Below are 20,511 nucleotides of genomic sequence, written 5' to 3'. Positions count from 1 at the left end.
TGTATGAGAACTGTTCTGAGGGGAGGAGAACCAGATGACTTTTATTGGACTGCGATTATACACTTTTATTGATGTATTTATGGGCTTATTAAGCATTTACCAGTATGAAAATCATAAATCAAGACAAATTTTACACACTGGACCTTTAAGTCGCAGTGACTTGGCGCTTGGATGCAAATGACACGTATTAGGGCTTCTTGTTTTTGTTATGCTTGGCACGTTGCTCCAGGCGACACCACGGGAGCCTCTCGCACGTCCCCCCACGTGTTGCCCCGACAAACCAGCCCCGCCTCCAAAATACAACCAGGCCCAAACTGCAGCGGCGCTTCTTCCCGCCGCCGGGGCGTATAAATAGCCTTTTGATGTGGCCAACAATGCTCGCGGGGGTGAAGGGAGCGCGCTGCGCTCGGCCTCGCCGGAGCTGCTTGGCATTGTCATGAGACATTCCAGCCCAATCAAAACAAACAGCGCACTCGCAGCGAGGAAAAACCTTAAACAAACATTTGGTTCTCATTTAAGCGCAGGATTGTGTGCGGCAGGGGAACTCGGCCCTCAAATTGAGCCTTGGAGCGCGGCCGGCAGAAACTATACTCGCTTCCAAGACGCCGCTGCTTTCTCACAGGGAGGAGTTTGTTCTGTTGCTGGGGGGGACGGGGGGACGGGGGGTGGGGGGGAAACGGCCGCTCGACGCTCGCATTGAGGGAGAGGAGAGATGCGAGCGGGGTGTGTTAATTGGGCGAGGGCAGGTTGTTGGATGGACAAGCGAGTTAAAAGCCCCCCCCCCAAAAACCTGGGGGGCCCCGACATCGATTTTTTTCGACGATGGGGAGGGGAGAGGTGTGCAAATGAGCCAGAGTGCTGAGATGAAGTGGCGGGTGTGAAGTGGACAAACGACAACGACGACGACGACAACAACAACAACAACAACGCCTGCTGTGTGTTTGCCGCGAGAAGGGGAAAAAAGCTGTTAAGATTCCAAAAGCAGCCGAGGGAGCAGAAAGAAAAGTGTTTTTTTGTTTTTGTTTTTTTTCCCTCCCTACCAAACAAAAACCAAACCGCACTCTGTTTCCACTTCACATAAAAAGACACAGCTGACCTTCTCCAGCTTGCAGGCTTCAGTGTTTTCATGACAAGGCACGCGTTTGTTGACAGTAATCACCTGCAATGGTGCTTGACGGGAGTGACGCGCGTTTCCGATGCCACATTATGAGCTGCTGTACATCTCCAGCAGGGGGACGTCTCAGCACCAAGGGACGACTCAAAATGTCCACTGTGACCCTGTGCACGGTGCTGAAGTAGAGAGATGCACTACGATTCCTGGTGCAGGTGTGCAACCCAATCAAGCGTTTCAGGCAAAATGATCTATTTAAATGTGCATAGTGTTGATGGGATTTACCTTAAAAAAAAAAAACACTTCAGCCTTTCTGGAGGAGCACTGAACGATGAGCCAGAAGACTCAGGCCCGGTCCACACGCTGGCAGATGGCAACGGAACGGTGGGTGAAAACCATGTAATGCGTACGCCACACCGAAACGTGGCGCTGTTAACAGACGCTGACACAGGCAACGGACCCAGAATAGAAAAATAAGCCCATTTCCGCGACACGCCAAACACGAAAAAGAAACAATGGCGAGTGGAGGGAAAAAAGCGGAGTCTCTCGTGTGGACAGACGACAAGGTGGAATTACTACTAACTCATCACACTGGATTACAAATCCGCTCTCGGTGCCATCGCTGTTGTTTGTGCCGCTGCTGCCGCATTGCATGCCGCGTTTTTTCACATGGTCACATGACAGTGACGGTGCGATGACGTCATCGTTTCACGAGGAAAAGCCGTTTTCACCGTCCAGACAGCGACGACGTGACAACGAGGAAACGGCGTTGTCTGATTTTCCCACTCTGGGACCCGTTGGCAAAAAAAACGTTTCGCGGGAAACCCAAAACGCTGTTGCCGCGTGGACGAAACGCCGTGACGGTGAAGTACTTTAACGTTTCCACCAAAAAACGTTCCCGTGTGGACAGGACCTCAGCAGTCCTGATCTTCACTGATATTCTCATGAGGGAGGATGTGAACTGCTCCACTTCATTGACTCAGTCAGGACTCAGGACAGAAAACTGCCTCAGGTGTTCTGAACACACCTGGTTTTAACTGGTCTGACAGACACATGAAGCCCTCGAACCGCCGTTGATTGTGGAGTCACTTTTCCTGAACTTGGCAGCCGAGTTCGTTCCTCCACCTTCCACAACGTTCTCGTCTTTCTCTGCTGGTTTTGCACGATCGTGCACAAAAGCCCGGAAGTCTTTCATTCGTTGCTGGAATTTCAGGTGAGCAAGCTTTGCTCGCCATATGGTCACTGTGTGTTCAGCTCGTGAAACCAACATTGCATATCACCTTTTCAGTTGTAAAGGAAGAAAGGAATCTCTTTCAGGTGTGTCAGCGTGCTGCCCTCAGTGCGTCAGTGGGTGTTCCACAGGGGCGTGTCCCCGGCCTCTCCTACTCACTAATGGCAGTAATTAATTCACAGCCTCGGTCATGAAGTGTGTGTGTGTGTGTGTGTGGTCGACTGTGCAGCTCTTACTCATCGTGGCTTGGTGCACCCCTGGGCTGCATGGACTTCTTCACCCCTGCACACTGGGGACTCACACTTGCTATCAGTCAGTCTCCCGAGTCGGTGACTTTTATGTGTTCTGCCATCGATTCATTGAGCCAGTGGGCAGAGTGAGTGAGTGTTTGTTTCTCCAGGCTGTTTGTTGACCTGTAAGTGTGATGATTATGTTGCCACTGTGCCTTTAATTGAGTTTTTTTTTTTTTTGTGCCTCGGCCGTGAAGATTTTTTTATTCCTTTCCGCAGTCAAACCGCGGCTACGTTAAAAGGAACTAATTAAACCGGTGGCCTGCGTCTATACAGAGGGGGCAGCAGTGGGGGTGGAGCAACACTGGCGTCTTCCTCCCACTCCGTCCTCCAACCAGGCTGGCCAGGCCGCTCCTCAGTTACAACCTTGGAAACTTGGCGAGGAGCCGCACGCCTGCTCAAATATTTACCCCCTGATAAGGTTTCCTGCGGGGCGGAGAGCTCACGTGCCGCCATTAACGGCCTTGTTTGACTAATACCTTACGAATGTTTGCTCTCCGCAGCCACTTACACAAAGTGCCTCCAACAGGCGGCCCGGACGACAAATTAATTAGCTCGCGATCTGAGTGACGCTGAGGAGGGGGCGCCCCCTGCACGCAGAGTGGAAAAACTCCACGGCTCCTACCAGGGGTTCTAGTAATGGGGCCAAAAGTGTGGAAATAATCACTAATCCTGTCTAATGCAACACTGCTGTTATCAGTCTGCTACTTTTGGGCGGGAAGACACAGCGTGGTTTTGTGTGAGGAGTCGCCGAGGACTGAAACAACGTCTCTGGGTTGGCGATAACGTCGAGGAACCTCATTATGTCGGGACGAGTGTTTGGGCAGCTGGAAGAAAAGGAGGAAGGTTAGCGAGCGGAAGGACTGGGCGGCTCTGCGGATCAACTCATCATCCTGCTTAATGAGGCGCAGGATTGCTAATCTGGGCTTTAAGGGGCCTTTAATTTGCTGCCGCTTGCCAGCGTTGAAATCATCACAAGGTGGGGAGTCGCAGCCGGACGCTCGCGGCTGAGAAGTGTCTTTTCACTGCAGGTGTCAGCGAAGGTGGGGGTGGAGGTGAAGGTGGGGGAGGGGGAGGCGGAGTTCCATTCCCAACAGCTCGTCAAACACATTCTGGGAACTCCTGAGCACCTTGGTCTGGTTCTGAGACAAACATCAGGGAGTCGACCAGGGAGCACGAGGCGTTTCTGACCCCTGACCCCTGACACCCGGAGCTGGGCCGCCCAGCAGGGGGTCAGCGGGAGACACGCAAAGCCGCTTCTTACATCACTTTCACTAAAAACCAACCGAGAAGAGGTTGTCGGAAGTGGTCTTTCTTCATGCCCTCCTCCTGATCCCTGACAGAGCGTTCATGTTGACTGGTACCAGTATGAATGACTGGTACCAGTATCAACCCAACTGAACCAGGTTTGCCATTTCCCCCACGCAAAGCCTCGCGTGAACAATTCTCATAAATACTTGCGGAAGAAGAAGAAAGACTGTTGTTTTGCTGCCAATCCTTTAACATTCATCATTAACATTCATTCCTGCCAGTGAGGCGCTCTCTGTATGTTAACAAAATAAAAAAAAGAAATAAAAAGAGATGCTGCTGTTCGACTGAGTTTTACTGTAACTCGCGCACACGGCGGTGCTTCGGTTTTGCTGCATTGAGAAGAGCAACATGTTTTCCAGCCTCGTCTCTGTCTGGCAGACATCTTGATTGTTTGAGGAGTCTTTCCCCCGACACACACACACACACACACACACACACACACACACACACACACACACACACACACACACACACACACACACACACACACACTCAACAGTACAATCGTAGCTCCGCAACATCAATTTAGACGGCATGCTGACATTTTGGAGGCTCTTTCTGTTTTTTTGAAAGGACCACCTACTGTAGTTTTATGACAGATCGCCCATCGAGAGTTTACTGACTCAAATCATTTCTCACTCTAAACACAACTGCGCTTTGTTTAACAATACGCTGGTCGTTGATTCCTCTCTGTTAGTGCGTTGCTGCCAACCTAAAGGAGGAACTTGCTGCGCTGGTGCAATTTTCTGGATTTCCTTTTTTTTTTTTTCTAAACAGAGTGGTGGTGCAGCAGAGAAGCAACCCCGGCAGCCACGCCACTCCTTCAACAGTGCATGCAGGGCGAGACGCAGGCTGTCTGCAACTCACCTGACTGCAGGATGGTGGCGACGTCGCCCACCGCGGCGGACACCATGTCAAAGTGGCGGTAGAGGGGATAGCAGAGGACCCTCCGTCCGAAGGACACCAGGACGTCCTGCAGGGAGCTGTACGTCTGCAGGGAAAACAAGCAGTCAGAGACAAACGGCTGCAGGAGGAGATGCACAAAGCCCTCAGAGTGTCTGCACAGGTTGCAATCGGCTGCTGCTACATTTCATCCACGCTATTGCAAATTATAAATCATACTATTTCTGGAGAAAAAAAAGCAATATTTTTATGTAAACATTTTTTCATTTATTTTCCTCATCTGCACAACCGCGAGGCTCCGTGGCCGCGCAGCCCAGCGGCTTCGGCGCTAATTGCTCTTAACAACTCCCCTCATTTACAGAGTCGGCAACGCACAGAGTTCACAACTCTTAAACACCTCGCCAGCCCCGGCCTGTTAATTGCTGCTTCTCTTTAATCACTGCCTGCACCCTCGCATTTCCTCCACGCTAATCGACTGCCCGCAGACACGGCACAGATTTTTCTCTCGCGCTTTTTTCTCGTTTTCTCCCCTCTCCCTTTCTTCTACTTTTTATTCCGCGGCGCTCGTTAGGGGATGCGATGCGGCGAGCCTGTAAGTACCGCGTCAACCAAGATCACGACCCCCCCCCCCACCTCCACCCACACACCCCAGGGCTCGTTTAGCCAAAGTGTAAATAAGGTCTGCTGCTGCAGACGGGGCGGAGGAGGGGACGGGGAGGGGGAGGGGGAGCTCGCAGTCACACTAGCGCAGTCGACTGAGGACAAGTAAACATGTGGCAGATGGAGGAGGGTGGGAGAGAAGGAGAGACGGAGAGAAGGAGAGAGGGAGGGCGTGCGGGGGAGGAGGCAGCGCTCGGTTCCACTGTGACACAGAAGCAGGCAGTCGAGCGGAGACGGGAGCCTTTCTGCAGAGAGAGAGGAGCCGTCAATGAGAGCTGACAGCACTGAATGCTGCTTGACTGACTGACTGACTGACTGACTGACTGCCTGACTGACTGACGGCAGCCTGCCGGCCGGAAACTTCCCTTCACTCGCCAGAAAAACTACAAGATGTCAGACGGCTGCGAGCCCAGCAAACTGCCTCCTCATTGCACAGCTGACTGTCTTTGCACATCTGCTCTGGTTGTCTGTGTATAGATTGACCTGAATGCTTCTTGTAATTACTGTAATTACTGTGTAGTTTATTTATTCTTTGCGTTGTTTTTAGTGCTGCAACGGTGGCTGCATTTTATTTTTGCAAAATAGAAGTGCCATTTATAAAATTTCCATTTTCTGTTTCCATCACCAGGTTTTTATTGCCATATTTTTGCCTTTGCAAAATTCTAAGGCTCATTGATACGCAGCTGGTGTAGTTTCCCAATTTGGGATTAAAAAGTAAATTCCGTATTATTCTCTTCTATTCCACTGGCTCATGTCTCTAATCCAGAGGGATTCGCAACTGGTGACCACATGAGAACACACACGCACGCACGCACGCACGCACGCACGCACGGATCCGCGCACAGAAGCCCCTGAGAGCCAATCACAGGAGGAGTGAGGGGCGTGGCCTCGGCACTCGTTAGCGCGGTGGTCTGTCGAGGCTGGAGTCGGCCGCCGTCTTGCACGGCTCTTTCATCAGTGGAAGCGTGACGCATCGATGCCCGCCAGCACGACTGAAAAAAATTATAGGAAAAAAAAAGAGCGAGCACAACAAGAGGTCCCTGCAGGGCGGCGCACTTTGTTTTTCCCACTAGTTGGGACTGAATTCTTTCGGCAGAGAAGCACTGAACATAAAGGAGGTTCCTGCAGGTCTTATTAGCAGAAGACAGCAAGTGGGTTTGTTTTTTGTTTTTTTTGGCAAGATGGGTTTTGAAGAAAACAGACGTTGATGGGGATCATCTGCAATTTAGCGGCTGCATTTCTGCAGAGTTGAAACACGGCGAGCCGTCAGAGAGGCGCAACGTTCCTTCACTTTCTCCCAGAACCTGCAACATCGACTGACTCTGACATCAATGAGCTGCTCTGGCAACAAAAGGCAGCCCGGTAAATAGCTCGTGAAGCATCGATAGGAGGGATGAACCACATTGATTTTCTTTTGGCTCAGTCGATGCAAATTACGACCTGCTACCAACAGCAACTCAGAGCAACAGCACGCCGTTTGTTTTTTTTCCCCACCTCACGACAATGACAGTTAAACTGACACAGCACGTCTGGCCGTCTGGTCAAGCGGATCACATGACCCAGGTCGTAGTTAAGACGGCGGCACCTACCGAGACCAAGACATTATCAAGACCAGGGAGCATCGAGACCAAGACGAGACCAAGACTTTAGACATCAGAGAAAAACAACAACAAAACAGAAACCACAATCTTTTTAAATTCCAGTTTGCTTCTAAATGGAACAGCAACATCTCCAAAAGCCCCCAGTCCGAGACCGAGACAAGAGCGGCAGAAATGCCTCAGGGTCCGAGACCAGGCCAAGAAACAAAAACAAAAGAACTCTTGATGGGTCAAAATTAAACGATTTAACATCAAAACTGGTTGTGAATCTGCACTGAGAAACAAAACACACCACGACGACCGCATGTTTTCGACAAACAACTAACTAGGAACAATTTGTACCAAACCCGTCACCCCCCACACCCCCTGGGCAGCACGAGAGCTTCATCCACTTCCTGTGGCTCTGGCACAAAACTAATTACCTGGAAACACGAGTGTGAGCGCAGCCCAGCTTGACAGGAGAACAATCAGACAATTTGTTCTCTGGACGCTGGACGCCAGTTGTGCGTTCGCCGGCACTGGCAAAGCACACACACACACACACACACACACACACACACACACACACACACACACACACACACACACACACACACACACACACACACACACACACACACACCCTGTCATTTGCTCTCTGAATTGAAAACACCTGTTACTGCTGCTGTCTGCCACTGGGCTGCGCTGCCAAGTCCAACAATTAGCAGCTCAGCAGTCAGTGTGTTCGCAGCACGCTTCAATCTAGACGATCTGGATTATTCACTCAGCCAAAACGACAAGAGGGAGTGGGGGGGTGGGAGGGAGGAAAAAAAGATGCGCTGAAGTGTTTACAACAGTAGCGGGGCCCGTTCATCCAGAGACGGATCAACTGTGCTCGTGTCTAAAGCTAACAAACGTGTTATTAACCCTCCCATCACTCAAACACTCGCAGCCGCCGCCGCTGCCATGCGTGTCATCAACCCTCCAGTCAAAACAAGTGGCATTGTCAGCTGCAGCCGACCGGCGATCGTAGACAAACGGCGTCAAGAGGAGAAGAAGAAGAAGAAGAAGAAGAAGAAGAAAAAGAAGAGCAGAACGCAGGCAGAGATCTTCTTCTTCTTCTGCTTCGCCTGCTCATCAGCGGAAATTAGCTCAGTGTGGCAAAGTGAGCGTGACGAGGCTACAAGGCAAAGACAAAACCAACGAAACGTTCTTTTAGAACGCTCGAAAGGAAAAACAGTACGATTCAACGGAGAGGGAAAAAAGGAACCGTGCCGGTGGAAATTCTAGATCTCCTCATCCAAACAAGGTTCCACTACAGCAGGCAAATCTAAGACTCTTCAGACTCCTCAGAGAAAAAAAAGACAATCTGCTTTGACAAAGGTGCACACTGGGTGTCAAACGAATGAATTAACTGGAGATCATGTTGACTCTTTATTAAGGGAGCTGTGCAGTGTTCTGTGGAGGACTCGGCTCACCTCCAGCCAGCACAGAGTCCCGCTCAGCTTCCTGATGGTCCACGGCGACTCCACCTGCAGGACGGAAGTGGAATTAACCCAATAGGATCCAAAACAAAGAGAGAAAGAAATCAAACCATGGCTTTAGGACACGAGGGGCGCTGGTCGTCGTTCTCCGACTGAATAATTAAAGGTGAGAGGCGACGTGAAACTGATGTTATCGCCTCCCTCCTTCCCTCTCTCCCTGCCTCCCTCCCTCAGGATTCCGCCGGCTCAAAACATTTCGCTCTGCTATTAAACGGAACGTGTCTGACAAGCGCTCACCTGGCCGCCTTGTGTCGTCGCAACCTCGCAGCGGCGGCACAAAGCGGCCTGGACGCAGCTCGCACAGATCTGCCGCTAATCTCTTAAGGCCCTGAATGAAATGGAAGGCGGTCTGAAGGATTTGAGGATCCGGGGGCTTTGTCATCGGTGCCGGCGCCGGCTAAGTGTGGCTCAGGGGAGAACAACCTCCTCACACTCGCACACACACACACACACACTCACGTTGTGCTCGCCCTCGGTGGCGCGCACGTCGTAGCAGTAGGCCAGCAGCACGTCCACCAGGCTCAGCCACGCCTGGCGCCGGGACGCCTTGTCCAGCAGGTAGGAGCGGTTGGTGAACTTCCTCAGCTGCTCCTTCTCCTCACCGCTGAACGACACGGCTGCATGAACGACAGGAGTGAGAGAGAGAGAGAGAGAGAGTGAGAGAGAGGGAGGGAGAGTGAGAGAGAGAGGGAGGGAGAGGGAGAGTGAGAGAGAGAGAGTGAGAGAGAGTGAGAGAGAGAGGGAGGGAGAGGGAGAGGGAGAGAGAGAGTGAGAGAGAGTGAGAGTGAGAGTGATGCTTGGTCTGAGACGGTCGAGGATTCTTCCAAGTGGGTCGGTCTCAGCACCGAGTGACCAGCCAGCAGCTGCAGGAAGTCCAGGCAGGAGACAGGAAGACCAGGACGCTGCAGCTGCTGCAGGGTTTCAATATTCAAGATTCTCAAGACTTCTACTCACTCTTCTAGGTCACACTTTTACAGCTCTCATTCGGCCGTTTACCACATTGCACTGTCTCACTGTATTGTACTGCATCACCTCACCTGTCTCACTGCACTGGGTGAGTCTGTATGGGGTCTGTTCTCCTTGCGTTTCCCCTCATCAGGGATGAACAAAATATTTGTTTTCTTAAAATCTTATCTGGGCGCCATCAGACCTGGAAGGACGTTTTCCCCACCAAAGCAGCCAGAAATCTCCAAGTGGGAAGATTCCCCCTCGGTCGCTTCACCACGGAGCCACTTTGGCAAGAGCTCACTTGGGTAAGGCCTGCATGCCGAAGCTTCGACTGAGCCAGTGACAAGCTTCCGGTGATGAACTCCCATGAGAACCTGAGGACTGAAGGCGGCCGGCGCACTGGCAGGCAAAACTGCCGGCTGAAATGTTTCCTGCAGGCTCTTTCTTTCATTGACACATGAAAAAAAAAATGATTGGGGAAGAAAGATTCCGTCTGGCACGTTGAAAGTTGCAGTCCCACTATTTGTACCCCTTTCTTCTTCTTCTTCTTTGTCTCCTTCTCCTGCTTTAAAAGGAGCTGAGTGCTGTCAGAGCAGCCTGACGGGCTCACAGTGGCTCTGAGATTTTTTCCTTCTCTGCATTTCTGTGCAGACACGTTTGCGGCCCATACAGCGCGACTCTGCCAGCCGTTTGACAACTGAACTTCTGCCGTCATTTCAGTTGTCGAGGGCGACATCCAGACATAAAGCGTCTGACCTGATTGGAAAAAAAAATAAATAAAAAAAAACTCCTGTCAGATGTGACCTGACGGCTCTGACTTCCAGAGCGCCGTATCGTGGTTCCAGCTTCTGGAGAAACTTTCAGCAAAGACAAAACTCTCTCTGTGTGAGCAGGATTTTGTCCATTTCCACACACACACACACACACACACACACACACACACACACACACACACACACACACACACACACACACACACACACACACACACACACACACACACACACACAATAAAAGGCTTGCCAAGCGCAGGTTTTTGTTGGCACACAGTCGAGTGTAATCTGAAAAGCAGGCCAACTCCTGTCAAAGTATGAAAGCTGACTGCACGAGAGAAGCATTACCTTGGAAATGACAAAAGTAAATCAATCAAAGTGCTCTCGGTGTTGAACCGTGTCCTATTTGATGAGCAACAAGGGGAAAGTGAAGACGGATCAGAAGCCACGTGGGCCAAAGCAGCCACATTCAAATGAGTCCGATTAGTGCAGCTGATCGATTTAAGCAGTTTTTCATTACAAGGGAGCAAAAAACAAAAAAAACAATCTGCGCTACAAAAGAAAGAGTGATTTGCACTCTGCAAATTCACCAACTGTTGCCTTTCCCAACGAGTCCTCCTGCTAATGGAGAGCTGCGGGAAGCCTAATGGTGCGGCACAAACAGCTCCAGTCTGATTTAAAGTGTCTGCTCCACATCTGCGGGAACACGATGCCGCCGCCGCCGCCGCCACGGCTTTTTCTACTTTCTCCCAGCTGCCTATTAAACAGCTTCAAGCAATTTCTCTTTCTGCCCAGGAGGCGGCCAGTCGCTTCGGAGCGAGCACCTGATGAGAGAGAGAGAGAGAGAGAGAGAGGGGGACGCCGCTGTGGAGCCCTGCAAGTACACACTTCACACCCACTGTGAGTGTGTGTGTGTGTGTGTGTGTGTGTGTGTGTGTGTGTGTGTGCGCGCACGCACGCTCGTGCACGCCCACGGTGATTTAAAATGATCTGTCTGGCTGCAGCAGGAACGTGGCACTGCTGCTGCAGGAGGAGTAGAAGGAGGGGGAGGAAGAGGAGGTGTGGGAGGAAGAGGAGGAAGAGGAGGGGTGGAGAAGGGGGAGGCAGAGGAGGAGGGGGAGGCAGAGGCGGAGGGGCAAGGGGAGGAAGAGGAGGAGGGGGAGGAAGAGGAGGGGGGGGAGGGGTCGAGGAGGGGGAGGAAGAGGAGGAGGGGGAGATTCCTCCTGCATGACGTCAGGCTCGCTGCCTGCAGAGTCTGCACCTTGCACTAAACACACACACACCTGAAATCATGTTACCCCCCCACCCCCACCCCGCTGTTGCTACAGGCTGAGCACCACAGACGCGACTTTGACGGATGACTGGCTGACTTCTGTGTCTGCATCTCTATCAGAAAAACCCCCACGCAAAGACCACGTGCAGTCAGGATGGTGTGTGGATTCCATCGGGAGAGCGGCTCCAGTCCGGTGGTGCCAGGTGTGTGGTGCCGGTCGGCTGAGCCCCGTCGAGTCAGCCGATGATCCGACCACTCGTGTCGCTCTGCCATGGAGCCGATCGCCGCTAATGGCCCGTTAGGCGCGCGGCGCACGAAGGCTTCTGCCCGTCGCAAAATGAATTCTCTGAGCCTAATTGGTCCGGCTGGAGCGGCTCGCCTGGTGCCGGCCGGGCTCTCCGCAGGTCCAGGTGGCCTCTGTGGTGCCGAGAGAGCGAACCAAAGGCGCTCAAACACCAGGCGGGAGTTCACATATGTAAGAAGTTGACGCGTAGTTGACGCGTAGTTGACGTGTAGTTGACGTGTGACCTCGGATTAGGGGATAGGGCGCGCGCGCACACACACACACACACACACACACACACACACACACACACACACACACACACACACACACACACACACACACACACACACACACACGGGCTGTGTGTGTTAGAGTCTTCGGCAGTGAACTGGGCCCAGCGTCCTGGTCCAACTGGGTCGGAGGTCAGATGTCTGAGTGCAGCCTGGGCAGAGTGGCAGCAGGTGGAGTGAAGCCCAGTCAGGACCACTCAGCGGCGCCACCACCGGCCCGGGAACACGAGCCTGTGGCGGACAGCTGCGGCCTGTCAGCGCCACCGGGGGGGGGGGGGGGTGTCATGGAGGGGGGGTTCTCCCTCATTAGCACTTTTCGTCTGCACGTATCTGTCAGGTGACGTGCGCACAACAGCCGCTTCAAAAAAAAAAAAAAAAAAAAATCACGGCCACGATTTAAGGATGTGACAGTGGGACGGTTAACCCCCCCCCCCCCCTTCCTCCGACAGGCCGTCATCCTTCACACTCAGCTGAAGCTGGCGCTATTGGACCCGTCAGTCAAACCATTAAGTTTAATTTGGCCCCATTTATCTACGGCCGGCTTCCCGACTCAGCCACTTTGTCTGAATGAATGCGGAACGAGGCCAAAGAGCCCCGGGGGGAGGTGGAGGGGGGGAAGGGGGCGGGGCATAATGTCCCTCTGCCTCCGCTTGGCAGCTGATTGATGGCTGCTCGTCAGCGGCGCCGTTAAAGACACGACTCGTGTCCCTTCCTGTGTTAATGCCATCAATTTAATCTAAATCCCCTCTCAGGAGCGCGACCCCCCTTCCACCCCCCGCTCGCCCCCCACCCCCCTCCCCCTTCTTCTTTCTCACCCTCCATGCGCCTCACGTGAGCCGTAGCCTCGGGCCTGTCTAAACAGTGGAAGTGGCTGGAATTAGCGGCTGTTAAGCCAGCAGCATGCTGCGATTTAGTCTTCAGTCGCTCCTCGGCGAGGGAGACGGAGCGGCCGACGGGTGGCGCTAGCGTTGCAGTCAAGACTGCGCCAACCGAGATATGACCGAGACTAGAGAGCATCGAGACCGTGGCAAGACCAAGACTTTACATATCAAAGAAAAATAACAACAAAACAGAAAAAAATGAACCAGTATCTTTTTTTTTAAATGCCATTTTCAAAAAAAAACAAACAACGTTGCTCCATAAAATTAAAAAATAAATTCCCCCCCAAAAAAATGCCCAGTCCGTCCAGTCCGAGAGCCCAGTAAAAACGCCTCCGAGTCCGAGACGAGACCGAGATTCTTAAAAAGTGGTCTAGAGGCCAAGACCAATCTCCAGTACTTACAACACTTAGGGGGCGTGGTCTCAATCAGAGCCAGTGAGCCTCTGACTTGGAGCGGGAAGGCCGGTGGAGAGGACAAAGAGAAGCCGGATGAAGGAGTGAAGAGTGAGCTTTGATTCCCAGCGGGTGGCAGCAGGGAGGTGCAGTGATCAGAGACGATCCCGCTTCAAACTGGCTAGGAAAAAGCCCCGAGGCACTCTGGGAGTGGGGGGGGAGGTGGGGGGCTGACCTTTGGTGAGCCGGGGGGGGGGGGAGAGACTTCTCACATGTCCTCTGGGGGATTGGTGTATATTCAGAGAACAATGTCAGCGCCTCAGCAGGCGTTAGTCACAGCAAATGGGGGCAGATTTAGGAATGATGTGGAGATAATGGGTGAAAGTGCCCCCTCTCGGGGGGGAGGGGTTGCGGTTGGGGGCGGGGTCTAGATAAGGTAGTGACCATTTCTGCTACTGCACGCCGCCTTCTGGAAGCCTCCAGTCACTGCGCTGTTAGTGGGTTAATGGGAAAGGTCAGAGGCCACAGTGCTGATGTCTCCTGACAGTAAGAACCACGAGTCACTCGTCTGACAATGCTGAGGAAAGAGGGGATTTCCATCCTTAACTACAGGGGCTGCAAACAGAGGGCTATTGTTGTTTTTTTAAATGGCATTTAAGGATGTTTAATTAAATGAAGCCATGGCTTTTAAGCAGAAAAGTGATCAAATCAATAAAAACTTCAAACAAGGCAGACCCTCTGTGACCGTGACTCACCAGCTCCGCCCTCCTGGTCGCCGCTGGGCTTCAGCGCCGCCCACCACGGCTCAAACTTCAGCAGCCCTTTAATCTCCTCGTCCTCAAACAGGTCCGCCCTGCGAGCACAGACGACAGCGGTCAGAGCCGGTCGAGGGCCTGGTCCGGCCAGGGACGCTGGGCTCTGGAGGCAGCTGCACTCACAGGTAGTGGTCGGAAGAAAAGGCGGCGCTCTCCACGTCCAGCCGGGCCCGCCTCCTCTCCGCCGCCGTCGTGCCTTCCGGGTTCTCGACGTCGATGACGTCGCTCAGCTCCTCCTGTCGGGTTGGTTGGCAAATTTCTCACGGTTGCAATGGAATATGTGATCAATGAATCGATGAACTTTTATTTGTAAAGCGCAAGCAATTTGTGAGAAAGTCCCCTGAAGGAAGAAACCCGGAGACGAGACGAGGCACGGCTCTCAGGATGCAGACTGACCTGCAGCCGGGCGAACACCCCCGACCTCAGGCTGCCGAAGCCGTAGGTCTGCATGGCCTTCAGCTCCTCCTCAGAGTTCTCCTGGTACACCTGCTGCTCCACCTGCCAGTCAAATTCCTCCTCCTCCTCCTCCTCCTCCTCCTCCTCATCTGCTGCACTTTCACCACATCCTTTTGGAGAGCATTGAAAGGTTGACTTGAATAACAGCAAGTTATTGGTAGAATGAAGATATGTGAATCGAGCTACTGAAGATCCTGTCAACTCACCGGTGCTCAAGTCCTCCACCAGTGGTTTTGCTGAGCGGGAACCTTTGGGAGCGAGCAGGCTGGTCAGCAGCTGAAGTCCTTCAAAGTCCTCACCGGCTGTTTCCTTGGGGATGCGAACAGTGAAGAGACCTGAAAGATGCATGTGGACAAGGCAAGGTCGACGTGGCATCAGGGCAGAGGTTTTCTATTACACAAACGTTTTCTATTCCAATTCCTAAACAAAAACTTGGGCAATTATTCTAAGAGCCTAATTATTGCAATACAATAACTATTTAGTGACCACGGGGCCAGGCATGAGTGATTACTGCCAATATGCTGCTCGAATGAAATCCAGAAAAATTATCGACTTTTTATCGACTTAACTGTCTGATCGATCACTGAAGTTCAGTTATGAGAACAGCGTCCCTGCATGCACGCATAAATTCAACTTGGAACAAATGACGGTAAGTCTATTGGAGGTGTTGTCACATTTTTGATGCATCCAGTTTGAATCTGGTTCACACCAATGGATCCTCCAAACACTGTTGGTTTCCTTCGTCTTTCAATAAAAGTGTTGCACGCACGCCGCAACTCGCCGACTGGACTCAAAGGAAAACCTGACGAGCGCTGACTGCTTTATGAATGTGTGATAATGAAGGTTTATTCTAATGACACACGGCCATCTGCGCCTGCGACGGCTCCGCCCCGCCGCCGCCTTTTTGCGTCGTTAAATGTAATTAGGCTATAGATCTGACGAATCGCAGATTTTGGGGCTCGCGCAACAAATATAATTTGATGTTCGCATAAAGACGCCCTCGTAAAATCTTAATGCGCCCACAAGTGTTAGCGCTTTACGAGGGGAGCCGGCAAATTGCTGGAGTGCGGAGAGCCCGAAGGACGACTCTCCTAACGACGGCTCATTAGAAGTCCAAACAAGGACACTCATTAGCTGGGCTTTATTAGCAGATGTTACAGGCTTATTTGGTCACAGCGTGTTAACTGGGGCCGCGCTGACAGACGGGCGGGGGGGGGGGGGGGGTGCAGGGGAGGGCATCGGAGCCGTCATAAAGACAGCTTCATTAGAGCCGATTACTTGCAAAGGAAGAGTCAAAGAGGGAGCCGTGACGGCGAGGGTCGCCTTAAAAAAAAAAATCAAAAAAAAAATCAATAGAACGTTTCCTTCGCTCGTCCTTGCGCGACGCCACAGCTCGCAGTGAAGAGATATTAGAGGGAGCCTGCGGGCTGGGATGGCTGCGGCGAGGCAGACGGTGCCAGCAGCTCTTTCAATGGGAGGGAGTCAGCAGGATTGCTTACGGCGGGTGATTGATCGAGGAGCAAATGAAAAGACACTCCCGGGATTATCAATCGCTGGCTGCCGCGAGGAGCTGAGCTTTGACGCAAAGACGCGTTTGACGTCCGTCCGTCACGTCCGTGACGTGTTTGTATGGACTGCGGTGTGCTGACGTGACATCACGCACCTGGCACTCCTTTCAAATGGACATTTAAAAAAAAACACTTTGCCGAACGTCTGCTTTGCCTCTTTCCTCTCACCTCTTACATCACACGTATTCTTGTTGTAGGGATGCAAAAGTTCTCCTCAAAACATCTTGGTTAATTTGTTTTTTATTTCTTTGTAATTTTGTGTCTGTGGGTTCACATTGTATTTTCAGTAGATAAAACACCCTGGTAGGTGGTAATGTTTGGGCATATTGGGCTTTGTGGCAGGACATTCAGTGGCGAGAGGGGCGGCATTTCACTGAGAGCTGGAATTTGGAATTAAAAAGCCCCGACGGCAATGCAAAGACCATTACGGTGGTGTGAATGTTAGAATAATGCCTTTACAAGCCATGATAGGCCATAAAAAGGGCTAATTTGAATGTGGTGGTGATCTACCTTTGTCAATGTCAAATTTGGCTTTTTCTCTCCCATCCTCCACGATTCTCCCGGGAAGAGACAACCTAAGAGAGAAAGACAGAGACACGCATTTAATCCCTGCAGGTAACAGTTATTATTATCATTATAATTATTATTATTATCATCATCATTCTTCTTCTTCTTCTTCTTATTATTATTATTATTACTATTATTATTGTTATTATTACCACGGCTATTTTTTTTCATTGTTATTGTTATTATTATTATTACTATCATTATTGTTATTACTGTTATTATTATTATTATTACTACTACTATTATTATTATTACTACTACTATTATTATTATTATTATTATTACCACGGCTATTTTTTTTTAATTGTTATTGTTATTATTACTATCATTATTGTTATTATTATCATTATTCATTCTATTATTATTATTATTAGTAGTAGTAGTAGTATTGTTATAAGTAACCCACCGAAGGAAGTAGGGCTTGGCATAGAACTTGAAATCGGTTCCATCGATGTACAGGTCAAACTCTGAGGTCCTGGTGTAGGGCACGCGGATATCCAGGATCAGGAAGTCGGGCTCCTGGCTCAGGTCGAAGGCAGGAGTGATCATGTTGGACTACAGCGACCTGCGGGGAGAATAAACGGCAGAGTGCTGAGCCCTGGAGGGGTGTGAGAGAGTGACGAGCAGTCCTCCGGGAGCAGGGGACAGACAGGCAGTCACGACGGCGTGCCACATACAGCGCGCCACCTCGTGGGCGCTTCGGTCACAAGTTTCGATCGCTGATTCTCCCCAAGCTGCAACAACCCACGTGTCTCGGTGACGCCGACAACTGTAAACAAAGCTGTATTGCAGCGTGACAACTTGGCATTAGCGCACATTTTACAAGACATTGTACACACACATATATATATATATATATATATATATATATATATATATATATATATATATATATATATATATATATATGTATATATATATATATAATTTTTTTTTTTAAATATATGTGACAGGTGGATATTCCAACCAACTCAACTAAAACTAAACAAGAGTTAAAACGCTGTTCTCATTTTAAGAACCGAACTGAAACATCTTAGGATGGTGAAGTCGTGGGGAGTTTCGCTTCGATTCCACCACTCCTCGTCATAAAGTGGACCTGTCAGGGATTCTAATCGGCGAAATGCCTCCCGAATCGAACTCCGGATTCCACCCAGCAAATTCTTATCACGGCGATTGTTTGGGACGTTCTTAAAACGCTTAACGTAGCTTAACGACCGAAAACGGCGATCAACCGTCACCAACATTCACGTGGACATCTCTAGTCGTGCCCACTTTCACCTCTCCAAAAACCAATACGATGAACCTTACTTTATGGATACTGATCACGTTAACTTAACCTTGCCCTGTTCTCTATAATGAGCGCCCGGAGGAAAAGACTTGACGTGAACAGCAGTAGCCATGAAACTGGAGTTTTCGGAGAGGCGAAAGTGGGCATGACTGGAAATTTGGCGATGATGCGGTCATTAAGCTACGTTAAAAATGTTTACGTTAAGCGTTTTAGAATGTCCCGATTGTCTCACTATGGCTGGCTTGTGCAAGACGAGCGGTTCAGCGGTTTTTAAATGGGTGTTTCGCGCTGTTGCTTCGCCTCGCTTGGCGGCTAGTACACCCAGCTAGCACGAGGGCTTCCTTCTCCTCGTGACGCGGCTAACACGGCTAGGCTAGCGTGTTCTGTTCGATGCTAGCTCCCCGCGGCTCGTCTGCCGAAAGGAGACGAATTCGATCACTTTGGTGACAGTCACTGACACTCGGCGCTCAGATGACAGACAGTTGTAGACACGTCCACTCACCAGTGTCAGTCACTCGCGTTCGCTCAGCATCGCTTACAGGCAGCTCCGGATTGCTGGGTCCATGTTTTGCCGTAAATTCTAGAGTAAAGTAGAAGGATCTTTTTTCAAGTCCTTAATAATAATCATTAAAAACACTTTACTCTAAAAGAAAACCACAAGTATTTATTAGTAGATATGACACATTTTACTCAATTGACCTCGTTTGAGTTGTTTAATTTAGGTTACCGTAAACACTTTATTGTTTCTTAGTTCTTTTCAACAAAACTGGGACACTTCAAACTTTCCATGGAGCCCATCGGTGTGTCCAATAAAAGAAACGTGTGTCGTCACGTGATAGGCTAGAAGCCAATAGGAGAGTCATTTGCAGTCCCTTGATCAGCCAAAGATCGTCTATACACGAAAACGACTGTTCAGTGACCACCTATGATCACGACTAATGTAGTAGTAGCAAGATGAGAGCAGTATATGTGCTTGAGATGAAGGAGAACATGTGTTTAGTGCAGGAAACATGACAAAAAACTGTCTGTAGCTCATGTAAATGTCAGTGGCTGTCTGCCTTGCTGCCGCTTGCGCGCACACTTATAATGCATTCCAGGTGAGTGCATTCCTGCAACTAATGTAAATAATGTATGTTATATCATAATTAGAGCCTTGATCGCTTTCCCCCTGATCTCAAAGCACTTAAAGAACAGTTATACAACATTTCCAAAGAAATTCAGTGTTTTTCATGTCCTCAGACCTGCCTTACGATTGGAAATCTCAACCCCACCAATCATCAACTCAAAGCTACTTGACAGTAAGAATCCGGTCCTCCTCCACCCCCCCCCCCCCCCTCCTCTGTTGATATCATGTGCCATTCACCAAGTGAGAACACATTCAGGCTGCTTTTTGCAGCATTCCATCCTGAATTTGCCTCCCGAGAGAAAAAGTCTTAACGTCTTGTGGCTGCTTTAAACAGCAGCATGTGTGTGGCCACTGGTGGGTTGTATTTCCTCGGGGAGCCCTGGCAAATTTCAGCAGTCAACAAAATGACACCAGTGACGGGAGCAAATTACGTGCTGCTCCATGGGGACACTGCATCATCTTTATTTCATGAAGCGCACACTGGTTCCTCTGAGTGGGCACCTGGTGATTTGGAGGACCTGTGACAGACGGTGACCCCGCCCACTCACGATGCTGCTTCTTTTTTTCACCATCAAGTCAATTAGTCAAAAATATTGCAACCAAGTCTTTAAGGCCACTTCTCCTCTTTGTTTTCCATGCCGGTTCTAATAGAAACTTGCATAATGAATCAACAGTTTTATTTTGGGAGTTTAAAGATAAAACAAGGTGGTGAATTGTGCATAAGATGAAGCGTTGGAGCAACCATGAAATAATTATAGAGGCAACAACCCAGTATATACTACATACAGCATGTAGCAGAGCAGTTTGTTGCTACCATAAAACAAATTGTAAAAAAAAAAAAAAAGTGGAAAAAAAACCGTGAGATATCTCACTCCATGCAAACATTGCATCACTTCCTTCTGAACAAGTGCACCATCACATCCTGTATGACATGAACTGGTGCAGTTTGAACTCAGCATGGATGTATGTGAGCTGGCAGTCTGACCCAATTCAAAAAAATAAATTAAAAAAATCCTCAAATCTCATCCTGACAGAGGGAAAGAACAACAGCCAGGAGATTAGACAGCCAGTGGGTGAAAACAGGGGATTTAACAGAGACAATGGCAGAACGACGGAACCAGAACGCGCTGGTCCGTTTCCTGTTATGACACGTCAAAGCTGAGGAACCATCTGTTGAATTCACGGCAGAAACAGACGGAGCCGAGCAACAGCAAGCAAGAC

General features: G+C 50.3%; 1 protein-coding gene across 1 annotated transcript in view; it reads right to left on the bottom strand.

Annotated features, from left to right (window-relative positions):
• Positions 1-18,950, bottom strand: part of shq1 (SHQ1, H/ACA ribonucleoprotein assembly factor) — a 29,954-nt gene extending 11,004 nt beyond the window's left edge. Inside the window, exons 1-10 of the mRNA XM_076015693.1 lie at positions 18,667-18,950; positions 17,283-17,441; positions 16,820-16,884; positions 14,948-15,076; positions 14,682-14,851; positions 14,409-14,521; positions 14,226-14,323; positions 9,087-9,244; positions 8,562-8,615; positions 4,811-4,934 (exon numbers count right to left, since the gene is read on the bottom strand). Coding sequence (XP_075871808.1) covers positions 4,811-4,934; positions 8,562-8,615; positions 9,087-9,244; positions 14,226-14,323; positions 14,409-14,521; positions 14,682-14,851; positions 14,948-15,076; positions 16,820-16,884; positions 17,283-17,425 — 1,054 coding nt within the window. The 5' untranslated portion in view covers positions 17,426-17,441; positions 18,667-18,950. The remainder of the gene's footprint in view (positions 1-4,810; positions 4,935-8,561; positions 8,616-9,086; positions 9,245-14,225; positions 14,324-14,408; positions 14,522-14,681; positions 14,852-14,947; positions 15,077-16,819; positions 16,885-17,282; positions 17,442-18,666) is intronic.
• Positions 18,951-20,511: the final 1,561 nt, after the last annotated feature.

This window comes from Nelusetta ayraudi, unplaced genomic scaffold (genome assembly GCF_046127955.1).
Source record: "Nelusetta ayraudi isolate G7.1 ecotype Tasmania unplaced genomic scaffold, CSIRO-AGI_Nayr_v1 ptg000193l, whole genome shotgun sequence".
Taxonomy (NCBI): Eukaryota; Metazoa; Chordata; class Actinopteri; order Tetraodontiformes; family Monacanthidae; genus Nelusetta; species Nelusetta ayraudi.
Note: the sequence above shows the minus strand (reverse complement) of the source record. Positions and strands in the feature narration are given on the sequence as shown.